This window comes from Protopterus annectens, chromosome 7.part0, assembly GCF_019279795.1.
Source record: "Protopterus annectens isolate FY-2018-M chromosome 7.part0, PAN1.0, whole genome shotgun sequence".
Taxonomy (NCBI): Eukaryota; Metazoa; Chordata; order Ceratodontiformes; family Protopteridae; genus Protopterus; species Protopterus annectens.
The window spans coordinates 1,623,804,284-1,623,820,163 of NC_056739.1; the positions used below are offsets into that span (position 1 = coordinate 1,623,804,284).

The 15,880-nt window shown below is 42.2% G+C and overlaps 1 protein-coding gene across 3 annotated transcripts in view; it reads left to right on the forward strand.

Moving 5' to 3' along the window:
- Positions 1-15,880, forward strand: part of LOC122807151 (6-phosphofructo-2-kinase/fructose-2,6-bisphosphatase 4-like) — an 877,767-nt gene that overhangs the window by 582,445 nt on the left and 279,442 nt on the right. For all 3 annotated transcript variants that reach the window (XM_044078168.1, XM_044078167.1, XM_044078169.1), the window contains one exon: positions 13,431-13,493. In XM_044078168.1, the coding sequence (XP_043934103.1) occupies positions 13,431-13,493 (63 nt within the window). The remainder of the gene's footprint in view (positions 1-13,430; positions 13,494-15,880) is intronic.

The following is a 15,880-nucleotide window of genomic DNA, read 5'->3' on the forward strand; positions in this document are numbered from 1 at the left end:
TAATCAAACTCATCACTGTCTTTTACTTCAGTTCTTTAGATGGTTGAAGCTGCCTTCATTCACCTTAAGACTCACAACATCCTCTTTACCCCAGAGATGCTTTGCCACCAGCCAGTCATTGAATTGGCACTCATCCTACAGAGAACTGTGTTCACCAAACCAACATGTGACATAAACTCAGAAATCTACAAATAAAGATAATGACCATCTGTGCTCTGTATGTGTTGCTAAACTGTGGAACTGAATTCCAACAGATATCAAAAATATCCCATCTATAATTTAAAATCTCACAGAAAACATAAATGTCAGTAAAATGGTCCTACACTAGTAACACCCCCACTACTAAGCTCTCTGCGTATTCAAAATCAGATGCAACCTACAACTTAAAATCTCGGTGAAAACACACATCAGCAAAATAGTCCTAGAATTAAACCAACTCTGTTATGAAAGCCCCTTCCTTATGCAGTCAAACCAATCTAATATCGTAAAAATGTTCACACTTTTTTTCTCTTGGTTGTAGATTTCAAGTGAATTTTAAATTGGTCAAAATATTCATGTGCCTTGTTTGCTGTCTATATACTGTAATTAAAATGTAAATTCATATATATATATATATATATATATATATATACATACACACACACACACACACACACACACACACACACACACGCTGTAAAATAATCATGAATTTTCAGGAGATGTAAAATTGTCAGTGTGCATACAGTGTAAAGTAATGCTAAATGTTTTGTAAATGTGAATGAGCTTACATGGTGTATGTATTGTAGTGTGCATATATGACATAGTTTCATATATATATATATATATATATATATATATATATATATATATATCTACACATATATCTATATATAGATCTACACACACACACACACACACACACACACACACATATATATATATATATATATATATATATATATGGATATATGGTTCCCCTTTATAATCACGAAATACTGAAATCTCGAATTTTAGTATTTTGCAACCATAAAGGTGAAATCTTCAAATACAGAACCTTCACAATCCCGAAACTACAAATCCCGAACACACAGCATAAACTACAACACCCAAACTACAAATCAAATAAACACACAAAAACAAAACACCACACATCCACATATCTTCACTACACACAAGCAGGGTGGCAAGCCCCCCTGCACCCCTCATGTGGGGGGGCTTGCCCCCACACCCTCCCTACTTATATATACTAACTCTGAGATCGCACAGACAGTAAAAGACTGTACACTCACACCCTGAAACTCCACAGTCCCACACACACACACACACACACACACACACACACACACACACACACACACACACACACACACACATCACACATAGACAAGCACCAACACATCCAGCAGTTACATACTCATACGGTCACCTTCCTACCCTAACCCAGATATACAGCTTACCAACAATCTCACATACATTCAAACTCCGACCCAAAACCCTTAAAAACACTCACTTACCTGAGATTCCACGTAAATCCATACACTGCGAACAACATCCAAGCCAAACAGCGCACATCACATAACGTAGAGCCATAACCGCAAATTCAAAATATTCAAATTCGTGATTATGCACTTTCGACATTTTGAAAATTCGCCTGTATGGTCGTGAAATACTGAAATTCAGATTTCATTATTTTGCAATTATAAAGAGGAACTAAATATATATATATATATATATATATATATATATATATATATATATATAATAGCAGACTTTTCTTTCTTTATTTATTTATTTATTATCATTTTATTACCGGAAAGGTCCACTGAGCCAGTAAAAGCCCATTTTCAGTGGTAGCCCGGTGAGAAAAGCTACAGGATTATAAACAATAATACATTACAAATAAACATCTCAAGAAAAGAGGATATATAAATACAATAACAAAAGATAAAATGAGATTTGCTACAATAATGAAACCATAGTACAGAATAAAAATATGAATTATATAAATATTATACATTGTAAGTAAAGGAAAAGTTGACATTTCAACAATGATTGAGGTTAATTACAGGCCAAAAGTTCAATTGCGAGAGCTGGCCGGATCTCATTTTTAGTGTGAATTACAGATTGTAGACTATTAGGGTAAGCATCCTAATAATAAAAGGTAGCTTAGCAAGTAAATAAAGAAAGAAAGTTGCAGTTGCAGTTGGATTTTTAGGACCAGGGCACATATACCACCAGGTCTAAATCAACATATCTCTCAGAGACCTGTTTTAGAGGCCAGTTAAGTTAAATAAGTCCTCACTGCCTCCACATTCACAATATTCAACAATTCAGACAGTTTAGTATACACTCATGTCATTGTTTTTTAGTGTGTTTTTCAGCTTTTCTTGCAGCTCATGCAATTCATTCATCTATCTGTCTGTTTATTTAGTAATGTATCTAGTTCTTTATGCCTTCATCTTCTAATGAATTTTGATTTATGCATTACATTAAAATAACGTATTATATGAGTTTTATATTAATATATTTAAGGAATACATATATTTTGCATATTATTCTATGAATTTTAATTGTATAAAATGAATTTTTTTTATCCTATTGATTAAGTATCGATTTTATATTGCTGGGCTGCAACATGATATATTATTACCAATGCATGTTGACAGCATCTAGTATTTCATATTACATTCCTAAATAGAGATAAAGTTGATTGTAATAATTTTAAATAGCCAGCAAATAGTTTTAACAGCGACAATATTGTTGCTATACAAAATTTCTAGTTTATTAGCAATATGACGTTTTACAAGGTTTTAAAGAGTTCATTTAATAGTTTATGTGTTTAGATATATGTTATCACCATATCGATCATGTTTTTGCATAATTATATACAAAAAATTTTCAACATATATTTATGAAGGCAATGTATTAGCAACGTGTTTGATTCCCCTTATTTAAGTCTGAATATAAAGCGTATTTAAATGCATTCCTATTGGCTTTGTTAGCAAACAGGTTGAGCGCTATTGCACTTGTCACTTTAAATGAATGATCATTGAATGTTAAGTAGTTAATTGACTAATTAAACCAATTGAATTGTATATTTTTGTATATAAGGATTTGAATAATTCATTATGTTAGATCTGATGAAGCGTGCAGGCAGCACGCGAAAGCGCTCATCTTCCTTTATATTTTCTTAATAAAGCGTGTGGAATTTTACTCAGGATTTTGTGTGGTTCGTGGAAGACTCTACAATCTATTTACACTCAATTGTTTCCTTTGTGGTTGCTGAGTCCTTGGGAGGTAAAAGACACTTTTTTCCTGTTGAGATTGTAGACTATTAGGGTAAGCATCCTAATAATAAAAGGTAGCTTAGCAAGTAAAGAAAGAAAGAAAGTTGCAGTTGCTCACACGTCAAAGCCTGGTTTCTGTCATTCACCTTGTGAACTTGTTGAATCTTTCACTTGGGATGTCAGAGGTTATTGAAGCTGCCAGCAAAGCGCTGAAGGCGTGAAGAAAATTTTTTTTGGGGGGGGGGGGGGTCCAGGATTATCACCCCTGGGAAAATTGTGTAATTTTGCATTATAAAATGCATGTTTTAGAGCAGTTTTGTGACAGTTTTGTAGCATACAAAACTGTCTCATATCTGCTGTAAAATATGTATTTCTATCTAATTATTTATGCAGTTCGCACACAGGGTAATCAAGATTCATGTTTCTTTTTTCTGTTATTGCCAGAGGCTGCCCCCTCCCCCTACCAGCACCGGTCCTAGGCAAATGCCTAGGTTATCATATTTACGGCATGTTGTGAATGGCAGTGCAGCAAGTATACTGTGCCCTATACCGATAATAAAATGTAAAAATTCAGTCGATTCTCTGTCAAACCTCAAATCCAGGACTTTTTGTGTACTGGACAGTGCCTGTGTTATAATGTGTTGTAAGGGCATATAGCTGTCAGTAAAATGGTTCTACACTAGTAACACCCCCACTAATAAGCTCTCTGCATATTCAAAATCAGATGTAACCTACAATTTATAATCTCGGTGAAAACACACATCAACAAAATAGTCCTACAATTAAACCAATCGTCCTGGAAAATCCATGATGGTTGGCGACCCTAAATGGAAGGAATTGCCTATGAACTGTGAACTATGGGAGGGGGGTAGACATAATGGTTAAAGACTTCACCTCATAGACAGAAGGTATAGGGTTTGATTCTGACCTCTGTTATTCACTAGGCTGAAAATGTCCCCTTAGGACAGTTAGCCTAATATTCACTTATGAAAAAAAGACATTCCTCTATGAAAAGAACATCCTTTACCTTCCCATTTGGTTGATACACATGTGGCTGCACTTACTTCAGGAAACCTGTGTGATTTTTATCTTGGTTATTCATAAGTCATGATGTATGTATCAGCTGTTCCTACCCATCCTGACCATATGCCGAGGTTTGCATTTCAACTCTCCTTTGAAGAACTTTCTTTATTGGAACCTGGACCTTAATGACTGGCTGACATGAGTGTCCTTGTTCAAACCTGTTCATTCAGTGGCTATGAAGTTTGTCTCTTGAACAGAACTTTTTCTAATGGCCTTGGTGTCTGTCCACAGATCTTAAGAACTTCATGACCTTTTTTCTAGGGAATAGTATCTTTTCTTTAATGTAGAGCTTCTCCTTCCAGACCAATTCACTTTTTTCTCATGAATGAGATGTAAAGATTTTCTTGAACTAACCTATTCATTTCCTGATTTTCTTTGCAGAGGAGAGCGAGCCCTGCACTCACTGAATTGGCACCACAATATCAGGTTATATCTTTTTTCCAGGTAAGAAAGGCTGGCAGTTAACAAGCACTGTATTTCCAATTAGGTGAAGGACACAGTGTTCTTGAGCCTTTATGTCTCAGCCATCCTCTGTTTTTTGCCTCTCTTGGAGTTTTGCTGCTTGGGGTTCATCATGGTCCTATACCCAAGGAGGAAGATCCCCAGTTTTAGGTATAATGGGAATATTGTTATCATATTAGTTGATCTTTTAGCTGACTCTTCTTGGGCCAGAAGTACAGCCCATCTTTCACCTTGTGCTTGGGCGGGTGCTCCATCCAAGTACTGCTTTTGCATTGTGCAGCAAGTTGTCTGATCATACAGTTATACATCCTTGTAACATTATAGCTGTCAAAGTTTACTTGTTTCTTCTTGATTTGCAGACAGTGTGCTCACATTCTTGAGTTCACCATTATAGTTCAGTGTGTAATATCATTATGTGCCCAACAGTCGGTGCTTTGGTGGAAATAATGTTGAATTGTAGGCGAAAGATGTATGATACAAAGAAGGGGGTCCTCTCATAGATCAACAATACTCTGGTACTGTAAGAATATATATCTGTTATTTTTAAATCAGTGCCACACAGGAGACATAAGGAGCCCAAAGTGAATAAATTGTGGCTGTGGGTGGAGTGGTGGGTCATGAACTGGTTGTAAATGAGAGTAGTGTAGGCAAAAGTGGGAGCATAGAGTTATCTGATGATATGGTGCTGGACCTAGTGTTCATCAGTATTTTTACTTGTCCATCAAGGGTAGATTGTGAGGCATGGCAAAGCCTGCTTGCAGATGACACTGTTAGAATTAGTAGGCAAAAGCTCCTTAAGGGAGATGATTTTGATTGTAAAGGAACACACCTGAGATTGTTAATTGTGATTGATAGGTCATACTACCCAATTTGGCAGGCAATGGTCGAGGCAGATGGGGCACGTGACTTCATAGACTGAAGCATTTGTCTCCAGAAAGCCAGAGTTTTATTGATTTATTTATTCCTTTTTTGTGGAAAACTAAAGTCTGCATTAAATAGCATGTGTTTTTCTAGTTACCAGTCTTGAATGATGATATGAAGATTACATAGGAAACTCAGTAAACTGTTAAACAAACATCTGGATTTTGAGATCTGATATTGTTAATCCTCATTCATTCCTTACGTATAGGTATCGGTTCCGACCTCGGAACCAAGTCGGCCATCTTCCAAGCTCGTGTTAGCTACAAACTCTCGAGCTAAAACTTACCCAGAATTCCCCTCTCCCTGTTACCTCAGATTTCGTTTGCCACATCGCCATTCGGTCGTGTCAAGCTACTTCTCTTGAGCTAAGCATAATATTTTGTTGTCATATTAGTCTAAAGCAACCTTTTCTCTCAGAAAAGTTTATAAATTGTTTTCTCTTTTATCGCATTTAGCGACTATCCCTTCTTGAAATTTTTCAATCTGTTTTACCGCAAGGTATTTTCTTCTATACCATCGTTGGTAGACCCCTTTTCTTCGTTACCGTCAGGTATTTCTTGTACCATTGCTGGTATTCTGTCTGATTTCCTTCTTTCCTATCATGGCAGATAAAAAAGGTAGTCCAGGATTTAACAGATGTTCAGATTGTGGCCATAAATTACCTACTTCAGATGCACATTCTCTGTGTGTCTATTGCTTGGGTGTGCCTCATTTATCAGTTGATCTGCCCTGTGGAATTTGTAAGAACTTCTCTAACAGGATGTTGATTGAGAGGAAAAATAAATTGTTACTAAAGGGGCTACTCAAATCTCCTTTTTCAGAGGCTATTTCTGGGTCGGAGGCTTCAACCCCTCCAAGATCCCATAAGAAATAGACTGATGATCATTCAAAGGCCAAATCTCTTCCTTCGTCCCCAGCTGGGGACTCCCACCAACTGAGACCCAAGAAGGCTAAGCTTTCTACTTCGGATCTGACTCTTTCGGCTCCAGCGCTTTCGGTGCCTAGACTTTCAGCACTGAAGCCATCGGCACCATCTGTGATTTTGGCACCGACTAGCATGCCCTTCACCATATTGGTACCGAGGGGCTCCTCAGTTCAGACCTCTCTACCGGCACCGACTATCCAGTGGGCGCAGACTGTAACCACATCAGCTCCAACACCTTACCCGGAACCGACAACTCATTTATTGACACCAATTTTCTCGGTCTCCCAGCCTCGGCACTGACAACTACTTTGGCACCGACCTTATTGTCGGTGCAGACCATGACTTCAGTACCGATGATTTCCTCGGTGCAGACACCTGTAGTTCAGTCTCTTATGGCCTCGTTGTTTTCAGTGCAGATTGGTGAGGTGGGCACCGAGCTTGTCCCATCTGTGGATAGACCTGACTCTCCCTCAGCCATGTCCGTGAAAAACACTAGAAGCCTCTCTGAACACGACGTGTTGCGTCTTGTGGATCAAGTGCTTTTGGCCAGAGGTATCCCACCCCCCAGGACCTATCCTTCCTTGGGAGGTGATCACCTTTGCCAAAGACTCCTACTTATTCTCCTCCTTCATTGCCTTTGAAGCCCCTTGATATAGCACAGTCTTTCCCTCTGCGGTTCCCTTTATGGACCTCACTAAGGAACCGCAGTTGCCTTTGTGGCAGGAGATTTTTGCTATGACCCAGGGTGTCAGGTGTGGCGTACGTAATTTGGTATTTCACAGCTATCCAGGGACTCCGAGTCAGCAGGCTGAGCCATTTAGGGGAGGGGTGACCCCTGTCCTGGGCACTCATCCCTCTTCAGGTCGACCAGCCTTCTAACTAATGGAGAAGGCTTTGGCATCTGCTTTCGGTACTATGCTGTCAATCTCCCCACCCTCCTCTGGACCGCAGTGTACACAAGTTGCTCCTAGCGGACACCAGGTGCAAGGACCTCAGGATGTACTCCCACAGGAAACCCCTTTTGCATTGTCTTCCCCAGCTTCTCCCTGTGAGGAAGTTTATGGAAAAAGCTTGTGCAAGAGGAAGCACAGAGGAGTCCCTTACTGAAGACACAGACTTTGATGATGGGGAAGGGTCCCCTTGCTCACCCTCTGAGGTATCCTTTGGTGATATCCTCGAAATCCTTAAACAGAGAGGTGACTGGCAGCCCTCTAACCCGACCTCTAAAGAGTCTATGTTCCTGCAGGCCTTTCACGCTTGGCCCCCTACCTCCTGGGTTACTCCACCTGCCGACGAACTGGTCCGGCTCGTCATGCAGCATGCGTGGAAGGCTTCTGACACCGTTGAGGCCATTCCCCGGAGGCCAGATATAATTTTGTCCTCTCCTACTACTGACCCCCATTGGTCCAGTGGTCTTCCTGTAGATGCACTGGTGGTGGTGGCCACAACCAAGAAGAACCTGGTGGAAGAAGAAAGCCAGACTGTCCATCCGCCCAACAAAGAGTCACGGGCTCTGGACAGAATAATGAAGCGTACTTTTGCATCAGCGACCTTTGCAATCAGGTCTCTGAATTATATGGCACACTTTACCGTGCTTCAAAGGGATTTAGTATCTGAGCTCTCTGAAACTTTTGCTGGTGCCATGTCTGATTGGACTGTGACAAAGTGGCTTCTCAGCTTGCTACCATTGAATCGGTATCAAACTCCTCCATGTGCCTGATGTCTCACACATCACACATCAGAAGGAGCAGCTAGAGTGGCAAGTTTAGGCTTTGTTTTGAGACGGCACGCCTGGATGCGCTTATGTAATTTCGCAGGACCCTTCAAGGCTTCCTTTCTCAATGCTCCCATTGAAGCCTCTTCATTGTTTGGACTTAAAGCTAAAAGCACGCAGGCCAGATGTGAACAGGATGGTAAGACCCTTTCTGCCGTGGGTGTCTGTTATTCTTCCCCTCAACGTGCTTTCTCCAGAAACCAGAAGAGTGGGAAGATATGGTACAAAAAGTCTCAGGGTCCTTTCCGTGACACACAGGTTGAGTTCTCCCCTAGAGGCAGAGGGGGAAACTCACAGGGAAGATGCCCTTTTCGGGGCAGAGGGGGTCTGCATAACCAGGGTTCCAGGAACTCTTCCTGGTCAATCCTATCAGTGCTCCTGAAGAGTGGCCCGACTCCTGTGGAGGTGGTTGGGGGTCATTTCTCCTTGTACCCTTCTGCCTGGCTAACCATCACCACCGACTCTTGGGTACAAAGGATAATAACCAGAGGTTAACATATCCCTTCGATCTTTGTCCTGCCCCCCAACAAACTTACCCGACATTCCACCCAGTCAAAGGAAGAAGCAGCACTAGAGATAGCAAAGCTGCTAAGAAAAAGAGTCATCCAAATAGTCCCTCCAGACCAGATAGGATCCGGATTCTACTCAAGACTATTTTTGGTGCCAAAGAAAACCGGGGACTGGAGACCAATTTTGGATCTCAGTGTATTGAACAAGTTTGTAAGAGTACAAAAATTCCGGATGGTCACAATACAGTCTATCCTCCCGCTTTTGGAAAAAGACGATTGGATGTGCTCGATAGATCTTCAAGATGCGTACTACCACATAAAAGCTGACAGGCCATCAAGAAGATTTCTGCACTTCCGTGCGGGAGAGTACTGCCCTTCGGACTCTCTACAGCCCCCAGAGTGTTCACAAAGTGCATGGCAGTCATCACAGCTCACTTGCGACTACAAGGATTCCAGGTGTTTCCATACCTAGATGACTGACTCATCTCTACCCCCACCAGACATCTATTGGAAGAAACCCTGGCATACTCTCTCCTCGCTGCAGAAAGGCTAGGCATAACCATAAACTGGCAAAAATCCAATCTCACCCCATATCATTCCACAGAATTAATAGGGGTCATATTGGATACAAAGAATTGCAGAGCATCCATTCCAGAGCACATAATTCTAAGGATAAAGCAACAACTGATCCCAATTCTTGCAAGGGAGAAATCCAGAGCACACTCTGTTTTACAGCTGTTGGATTCCATGGCAGCCTCCATCACCATTGTCCCCCTGGCCAGGTTTCACATGAGGCTTTTACAATGGCTACTGCTCACCCAATGGTATCCCTTTCAGCATCCTCTTGCAGCCAAGATTCGAGTAACTCACAGGTGCAAACAGGATTTAAATTGGTGGATGACCCACAACCCGTCACAATGGTCTCGCCCCTTCTCCCCCCAGCAGCCCAAGGCTACAGTGACCACGGATGCCTCCTGATGGGGTGGGGCTATGTCAGGGTCAGACAGTCCAAGGCACTTGGTCCAAATTGGAGGCCCAATTGCATATAAATGTTCTAGAGCTGAGGGCGGTGCTTCTGGCATTGCAAGCATTCCATCCCCTGCTGCTGTCTGGGACTATTGCAATACAGTCAGACAACATGGCGGTGATCTGGTACATCAACAAACAGGGCAGAACCACATCTTACCCCCTTTGTCGAGAGACCATGAGGATATGGCAATGGGCGATGGCTACCAACCGTTTTCTTCTAACAATGCACATTCCTGAGAGTTCCAGCATGACAGCAGACAGACTCAGCAGGTGCATTCTACAACCTCATGAGTGGTCCCTGAATCCCTTGATAGCGGCGGAGATCTTCCACTACTGGGGCCGTCCTTGCTGCGACCTCTTTGCATCCCCGACCAATTACAAATACAGCAAGTACTTCTCCCTGATTCCCCTTCTGGGACAGTCATCCAGGGACGCTCTAGTCCACGATTGGCCCTCGGGTCTTCTTTATTCCTTTCCACCTCTTCTCCCCATTCCCCAGTTTCTGAAGAAAGCCCGTCGGTTGAAGAGAAAGGTGATCCTCATAGCACCATATTGGCCTCGTCAGATTTGGTTCCCCTTCCTTTGGCCTCACCTGCTAGATCAACCATGGATTCTCCATCCAACCCCGGGGTTGATCTCCCATCTGCAGAATCTGATTCATCCCAACTTGGACAGCCTGAAGCTCACAGCTTGGCTCCTCCAATTCCCTTGATTGTCAGGCAGAATGATCTTCCTTTACCAGTACGGGACATTCTTATTGTATCTCATAAGTCTTCCACTAGAATTACTTATCTAAGCAAGTGGAAAAGATTTACCTGTTGGCTGAAAAAAAAAGCAAGTAGATCCCTTTTCATCACCAGTGTCGATAGTACTAGAGTATCTAGCCGATCTATTTAAATCGGGTCTGTCGGCCTCTACCATTAGAGTTAATTTGGCTGCAATATCTAATTCCATGAGGGTGTCCAAGACTCCTCTCTTATGTCACACAAATTATGCAAGACCTTCATAAAAGGTGTGAATCATCTGAAGCCCCCTTTTAGAGAACCTATTCAACCATGGGACCTGTCATTAATTCTACAAGCTCTGACAATGCCACCTTTCGAACCAGCTTCTTCATGCGACCTCAAATATTTGTCATGGAAAACCTTGTTCTTGGTCGCCATTACCTGTGCCAGACGTATCTCTGAGCTTCAAGCCTTATGCATAAAGAGTCCATACTTGATTTTTCATAGAGATAGAGTGCCTTTGAGAACTAATCCTTCCTTTCTGCCAAAAGTGATCTCTGAAATGACCATTAATCAAACCATTGAATTGCCAGTTTTCTTCCCCAATCATTCAAACAAGTATTGCCTACATACCCTAGATATTCACAGGCAAATTCGCTTCTACTTGAACAGGACTAAGGCTTCTCGTAAATCAGACCAGTTATTTTTGGCCTATTCTGGACCTAGATTAGGATGTGCTATTCCTAAGGTCACATTGGCTAGATGGTTGAAAGACCTTGTGACCTTCATTTATACACAACGTAATATTCCACTGCCGACTACCATCAAGGCTCATATGACAAGGTTGGTGGCAACTTCTGCTGCCTTCCATGCCAGAGTTTCTTTACATGACATCTGTGCAGCTGCAACTTGGGCTATGCCTCATACCTTCATCAATCATTACAAATTGGATTTGGCCTCCAGGGGAAGAGCATCTTTTGGTTCTGTGGTGCTCAGAAATGTCCTTCCATGGGAGCCTCCCAGGAATAGAGGTAGCTGGGGACTCTGTCCCATACGTAAGGAATGAACGAGGATTAACAATATCAGATAAAAAAGTTATGTCTTACCATAACATTCCATCTATATTGTTGATCCTCGTTCAGTCATTACGACCCTCCCTCCTTCCCCCTCCTGTGGCTTCTAGTGGATCTCACCATCCAGTTCTTTTAGGTCATTTGACCAGAGGTAGCCTCTACCTTCTTTGACTTGCAAACTCAATCTGAGGTAACAGGGAGATGGGAATTCTGGGTAAGAGTTTTTGCTCGAGAGTTTGTAGCTGACGCAAGCTTGGAAGATGGCCGGCCTCGGAACCGATACCCATACGTAATGACTGAACGAGGATCAACAATACAAATGGAACATTATGGTAAGACATAACTTCTTTTTACTTAATCTGGGGTCAGGCTGATGCCCCTGAATGTGTTTAACTTGAAACAGAGACAAAACAAGGAATACTTGGTGGTGCATCAGGTCATAGAAGGTAGGATTTTGGGGTTATCCTGAAAAGGAACAGTAGGAGCAAATGTAGGGGCACTACTAGGTTTTAAAATGAATTAAATCGGAAGGATAGGAGAACTCATTTTCACACTAAGTGGTGGAACATGAGGGAGAGGATGGAAGTAGAGTTGTGTAATAATTGTGTAGCAGTTAGGCATGGCTGATTACTGCAAACCTAGTTATCTGATGCACCGTAATGGTTTGTGTCCAAAGAACGTAAGAAATAGGTCAGTTCTCACAGCAGTCGCTATCTGTAGTTACAGTGGGTTTCGAGTGACAGCAGTGTTTTTATGAAATAAAAAGCAGTTACCTGTCCTTATGCCAAACATCAGAACAGCTTGCAGTCCTAGCCTGATATCACTTCTGTAAAGGCTGTTGGCCGTTGATGGAGCTCACCATCTTGATCCAGTAACTACACATTACACTGAGACCCTGTACACTGACAGATCATTTCATCAACTGTACATAACTTACCCAGGGTGATGTAAACTTAGAACTGGTTGTATTAAGTTTTTTAGGTGAGGGCATTACCCCACTGCATGAGGTGCTTTTGTGGCTTCTCCCCAACCCCTCCCCACCCACCCCACACACACACTTACTTCAGCAAGGCCATAACATTTCAGTTTGCATTCATTAAATTCCGCTGAAGAGTCCATCAATATATTGGGTCTCAGTGAAATGTATTATAAACCACTTAACTTCCTGGTTAATTATTCATGTGGGCTGTGTTGGGGTCTGTGAACAGTTGCTACTTGTAATTTAGTTATAGCAGTAACTTAGCAATCACCTTCTTCAAGCTCCACACCTTTTTCCCCAAGTGGACTGAAGTAAGAAAAGAGCATTATACACTTAGTAGAATCTGTTCTCACTTCAGCTCATTGTAGTATTCCTTGCCAGGCTACAGAATCAGCCTCATACACGGTCTTTCAACACAGGAGTTTCTGTTTTCATTCACATCACAAAGACATACCAGTATGTGACTTTTGCAAGGCTGTAATTTGCTTGTAGTCATGCATGTTGTGGGTGTGGGTGTGAACATTGTATGGTAAGGAGTGTAGTAGTCACATTCGGCTGGTGTGATGACACCTGTGTTTTTTAAAGGAAACCTCCCCCATCAAATAAAGGAAAATATTGTCAATATACCTAAAAATATTTTTTTTTCCAAGTCCTGCAAATAATTTTTCATTTTTTTTACAGATGAGTTGCCTTATTTGAAATGCCCACTTCACACCGTGTTAAAGCTGACACCAGTGGCTTATGGTAAGTTCATCTGCAGTGTAAACTGCAACAAATTAGTGTTAAAGGAGATCTGCTGTGAATGGAGCATCCAATATTGTTCTCATCCGCAAGGGACCAACATATAAATGTGCTCAAATGTACCCATTTACATGATCTGAGTTTTTCTCTAAAGTTAACTGCTAAAAATGCTGAATGCTTTTTGTCTTAACATTCTCAGTGTATTAAATTTCTTGAGCTGTTCATGATGAATAGATATTAGCTTGGAAAAGAAAACTAATGTCACTTGGGAAAACAGCAAAATAACCATACTTTTGTGTAGCCAGGAAAACAGCAAATGACTATATTATTATATGACTTGTCTGTTAAATGTTTTATTAGCATTGCAAAGTCATCTTACTGCAAACTCGCACCTGCAGTTTTCTTTCTGTAGAGACAGTCACTGACCTCATTAAAAAGGAAAAGCAGTGAAATTATTGTTAGGTTGTTTTCTACGGATGTTGAGTTGATGTGCTTTCCACATTCACGACTGTTCCTCTTGTGGCCAGTGTATTTAAGGTTGACTGTTGTTCCCACCTGACTGGCAGCTACCTTGGTACAGCCTTTGTTGCAAAATACGAATGCTTTATGTTGTGATCCTTTCCTTTAAGACTGCTGCATTTCAGAGCTTCAGAATACTTTAATATTACATTTGACAACCTTTATATCTTCTGAAACACATACAGACATTTTATTTATACTTCTTACTACCCTGCTTCAACCATCTAACCATAGGCTTCTTGCTTATCCTCACAATGTGGCGTAAGTGTCACCTGATCCCATAATATCATTTTTGTACAAAATATGTGTATACACATATATGCAAATGATCACATTTTATGGCTTTCTTCTCTGTTAATGTGCTGAAGACTTTTTTTTTATTGACCATCCTGTGCAGTTGTGCTATAATTTGTGTACCTTTCAGTGATAAAACCTTGTAATTTTGTGTTATTTTATTTATGTCATGGAACTTTTTTTCCCCAGGACTCTGATGAAAAAGGGATGTTAGATGTTAGCTTAGTCAGACTATCTTGGCAAACAAATGAAAATGCATAAATATGTAAAGGTGTGGCATCCAGGTCAAAAGATATAATCATTCCACTGTACTTGGCTCTTATTAGGTTAGTCATTGATTAAAATTCTCCTTTCAGTATGTACCTCTTTGAATACTTGCACAACTGGAAATACTGCAACACTTGATCTGAAGTAGTTAACTTCATTTGGTCTGCAACCTGTGGGATACGGATCCGATCTCGGATCCGAGCCGGCAACTTTACAAAGCTTAGATCCGAGCTCCTAGCTCCTCCCCTTACCCATAATCCCCTGCCAACCCTGACTGACCTCAGATCTAGTTTGCCACGCTTCTGAACAGCAGCTAGATTGCGAGCTCCTGGTCTTTTGGTCAGATAAGTCCTTGTTTCTTAATTTTCTCTCTTTAAACTTGTGTGAGTGTGTTGTGTTGGTTAGGTTTCCCTTGTTATAACCTCATTTTTAAATAACCTCTTTAAATTTTAGTCAAATTTGTCCTCCCCATCCCTCGCTGGCCGTAGTCTGTGTGTGTGTGTTTAGTGTGTTTGGGGCCTACTGAGTGAGTTTTTCTTTTTTAGCTTAATATGTCTGAGGCCCCAAAACCAATATTTTCTAAGTGCACCGAGTGTGGCCATAGGCTCTCCCCAGCGGATTGCCACACTTGGTGTGTCCAGTGCCTTGGGGTTGAACACCTCTCCTCTGGGTGTTCTATCTGTGCGGCGTTCAACCCCAGGGCACTGAAGGACCGGAGGTCGAAGCTGATCCTAGCGGGACTCTTGCCCCCAGATTCGGCTTCAGCCTCCGGTGCTTCTGTGGCCTCCTACCAGGCTTCTGTGGCAGCCACTCCTGCCTCTCTCCCCCCGGCCGGGACTCAATCTCCTGCTTCTGCGCCGGAGGAGAGGGAGGCCAGGAAAGAAAAAAGGAGGGAGAAGCACCACAAGCGGCGGGCCGAGGCCTCCGCTTCGCCCCCCCCCCCCGGCTAAGCGGGCTTCTCCCTCCAGGGCTTCTAGGTCTCCTCCTTCTCGGCTCCGGTCTCCATGCTTCTCACCGGGACCCGAGGAGGAGGAGACCCGATCTCCGTCTAGGTCATCGAGGTGGCACTCCCGGCCAGCCTTGGTGGCCTCGTCGAGATCCACCCGTAGCCTTTCGGATGCAGATTTGGACCGGATGATGCGAAGATTCATCCAGGCCCAGCTGCAGATGGGAGTGCTCCTGCCCTCCCCCCCCCTCTGTGGGGGAGCTCAACACCCTTCTTTGCCACGATAGCTCCTTCTCCGATCCGCTTCCCCGATTCGGAGCGCTCAGAGTCGGGCAACGTTGGAGCCAGGGGTGTGTCGGTGCCG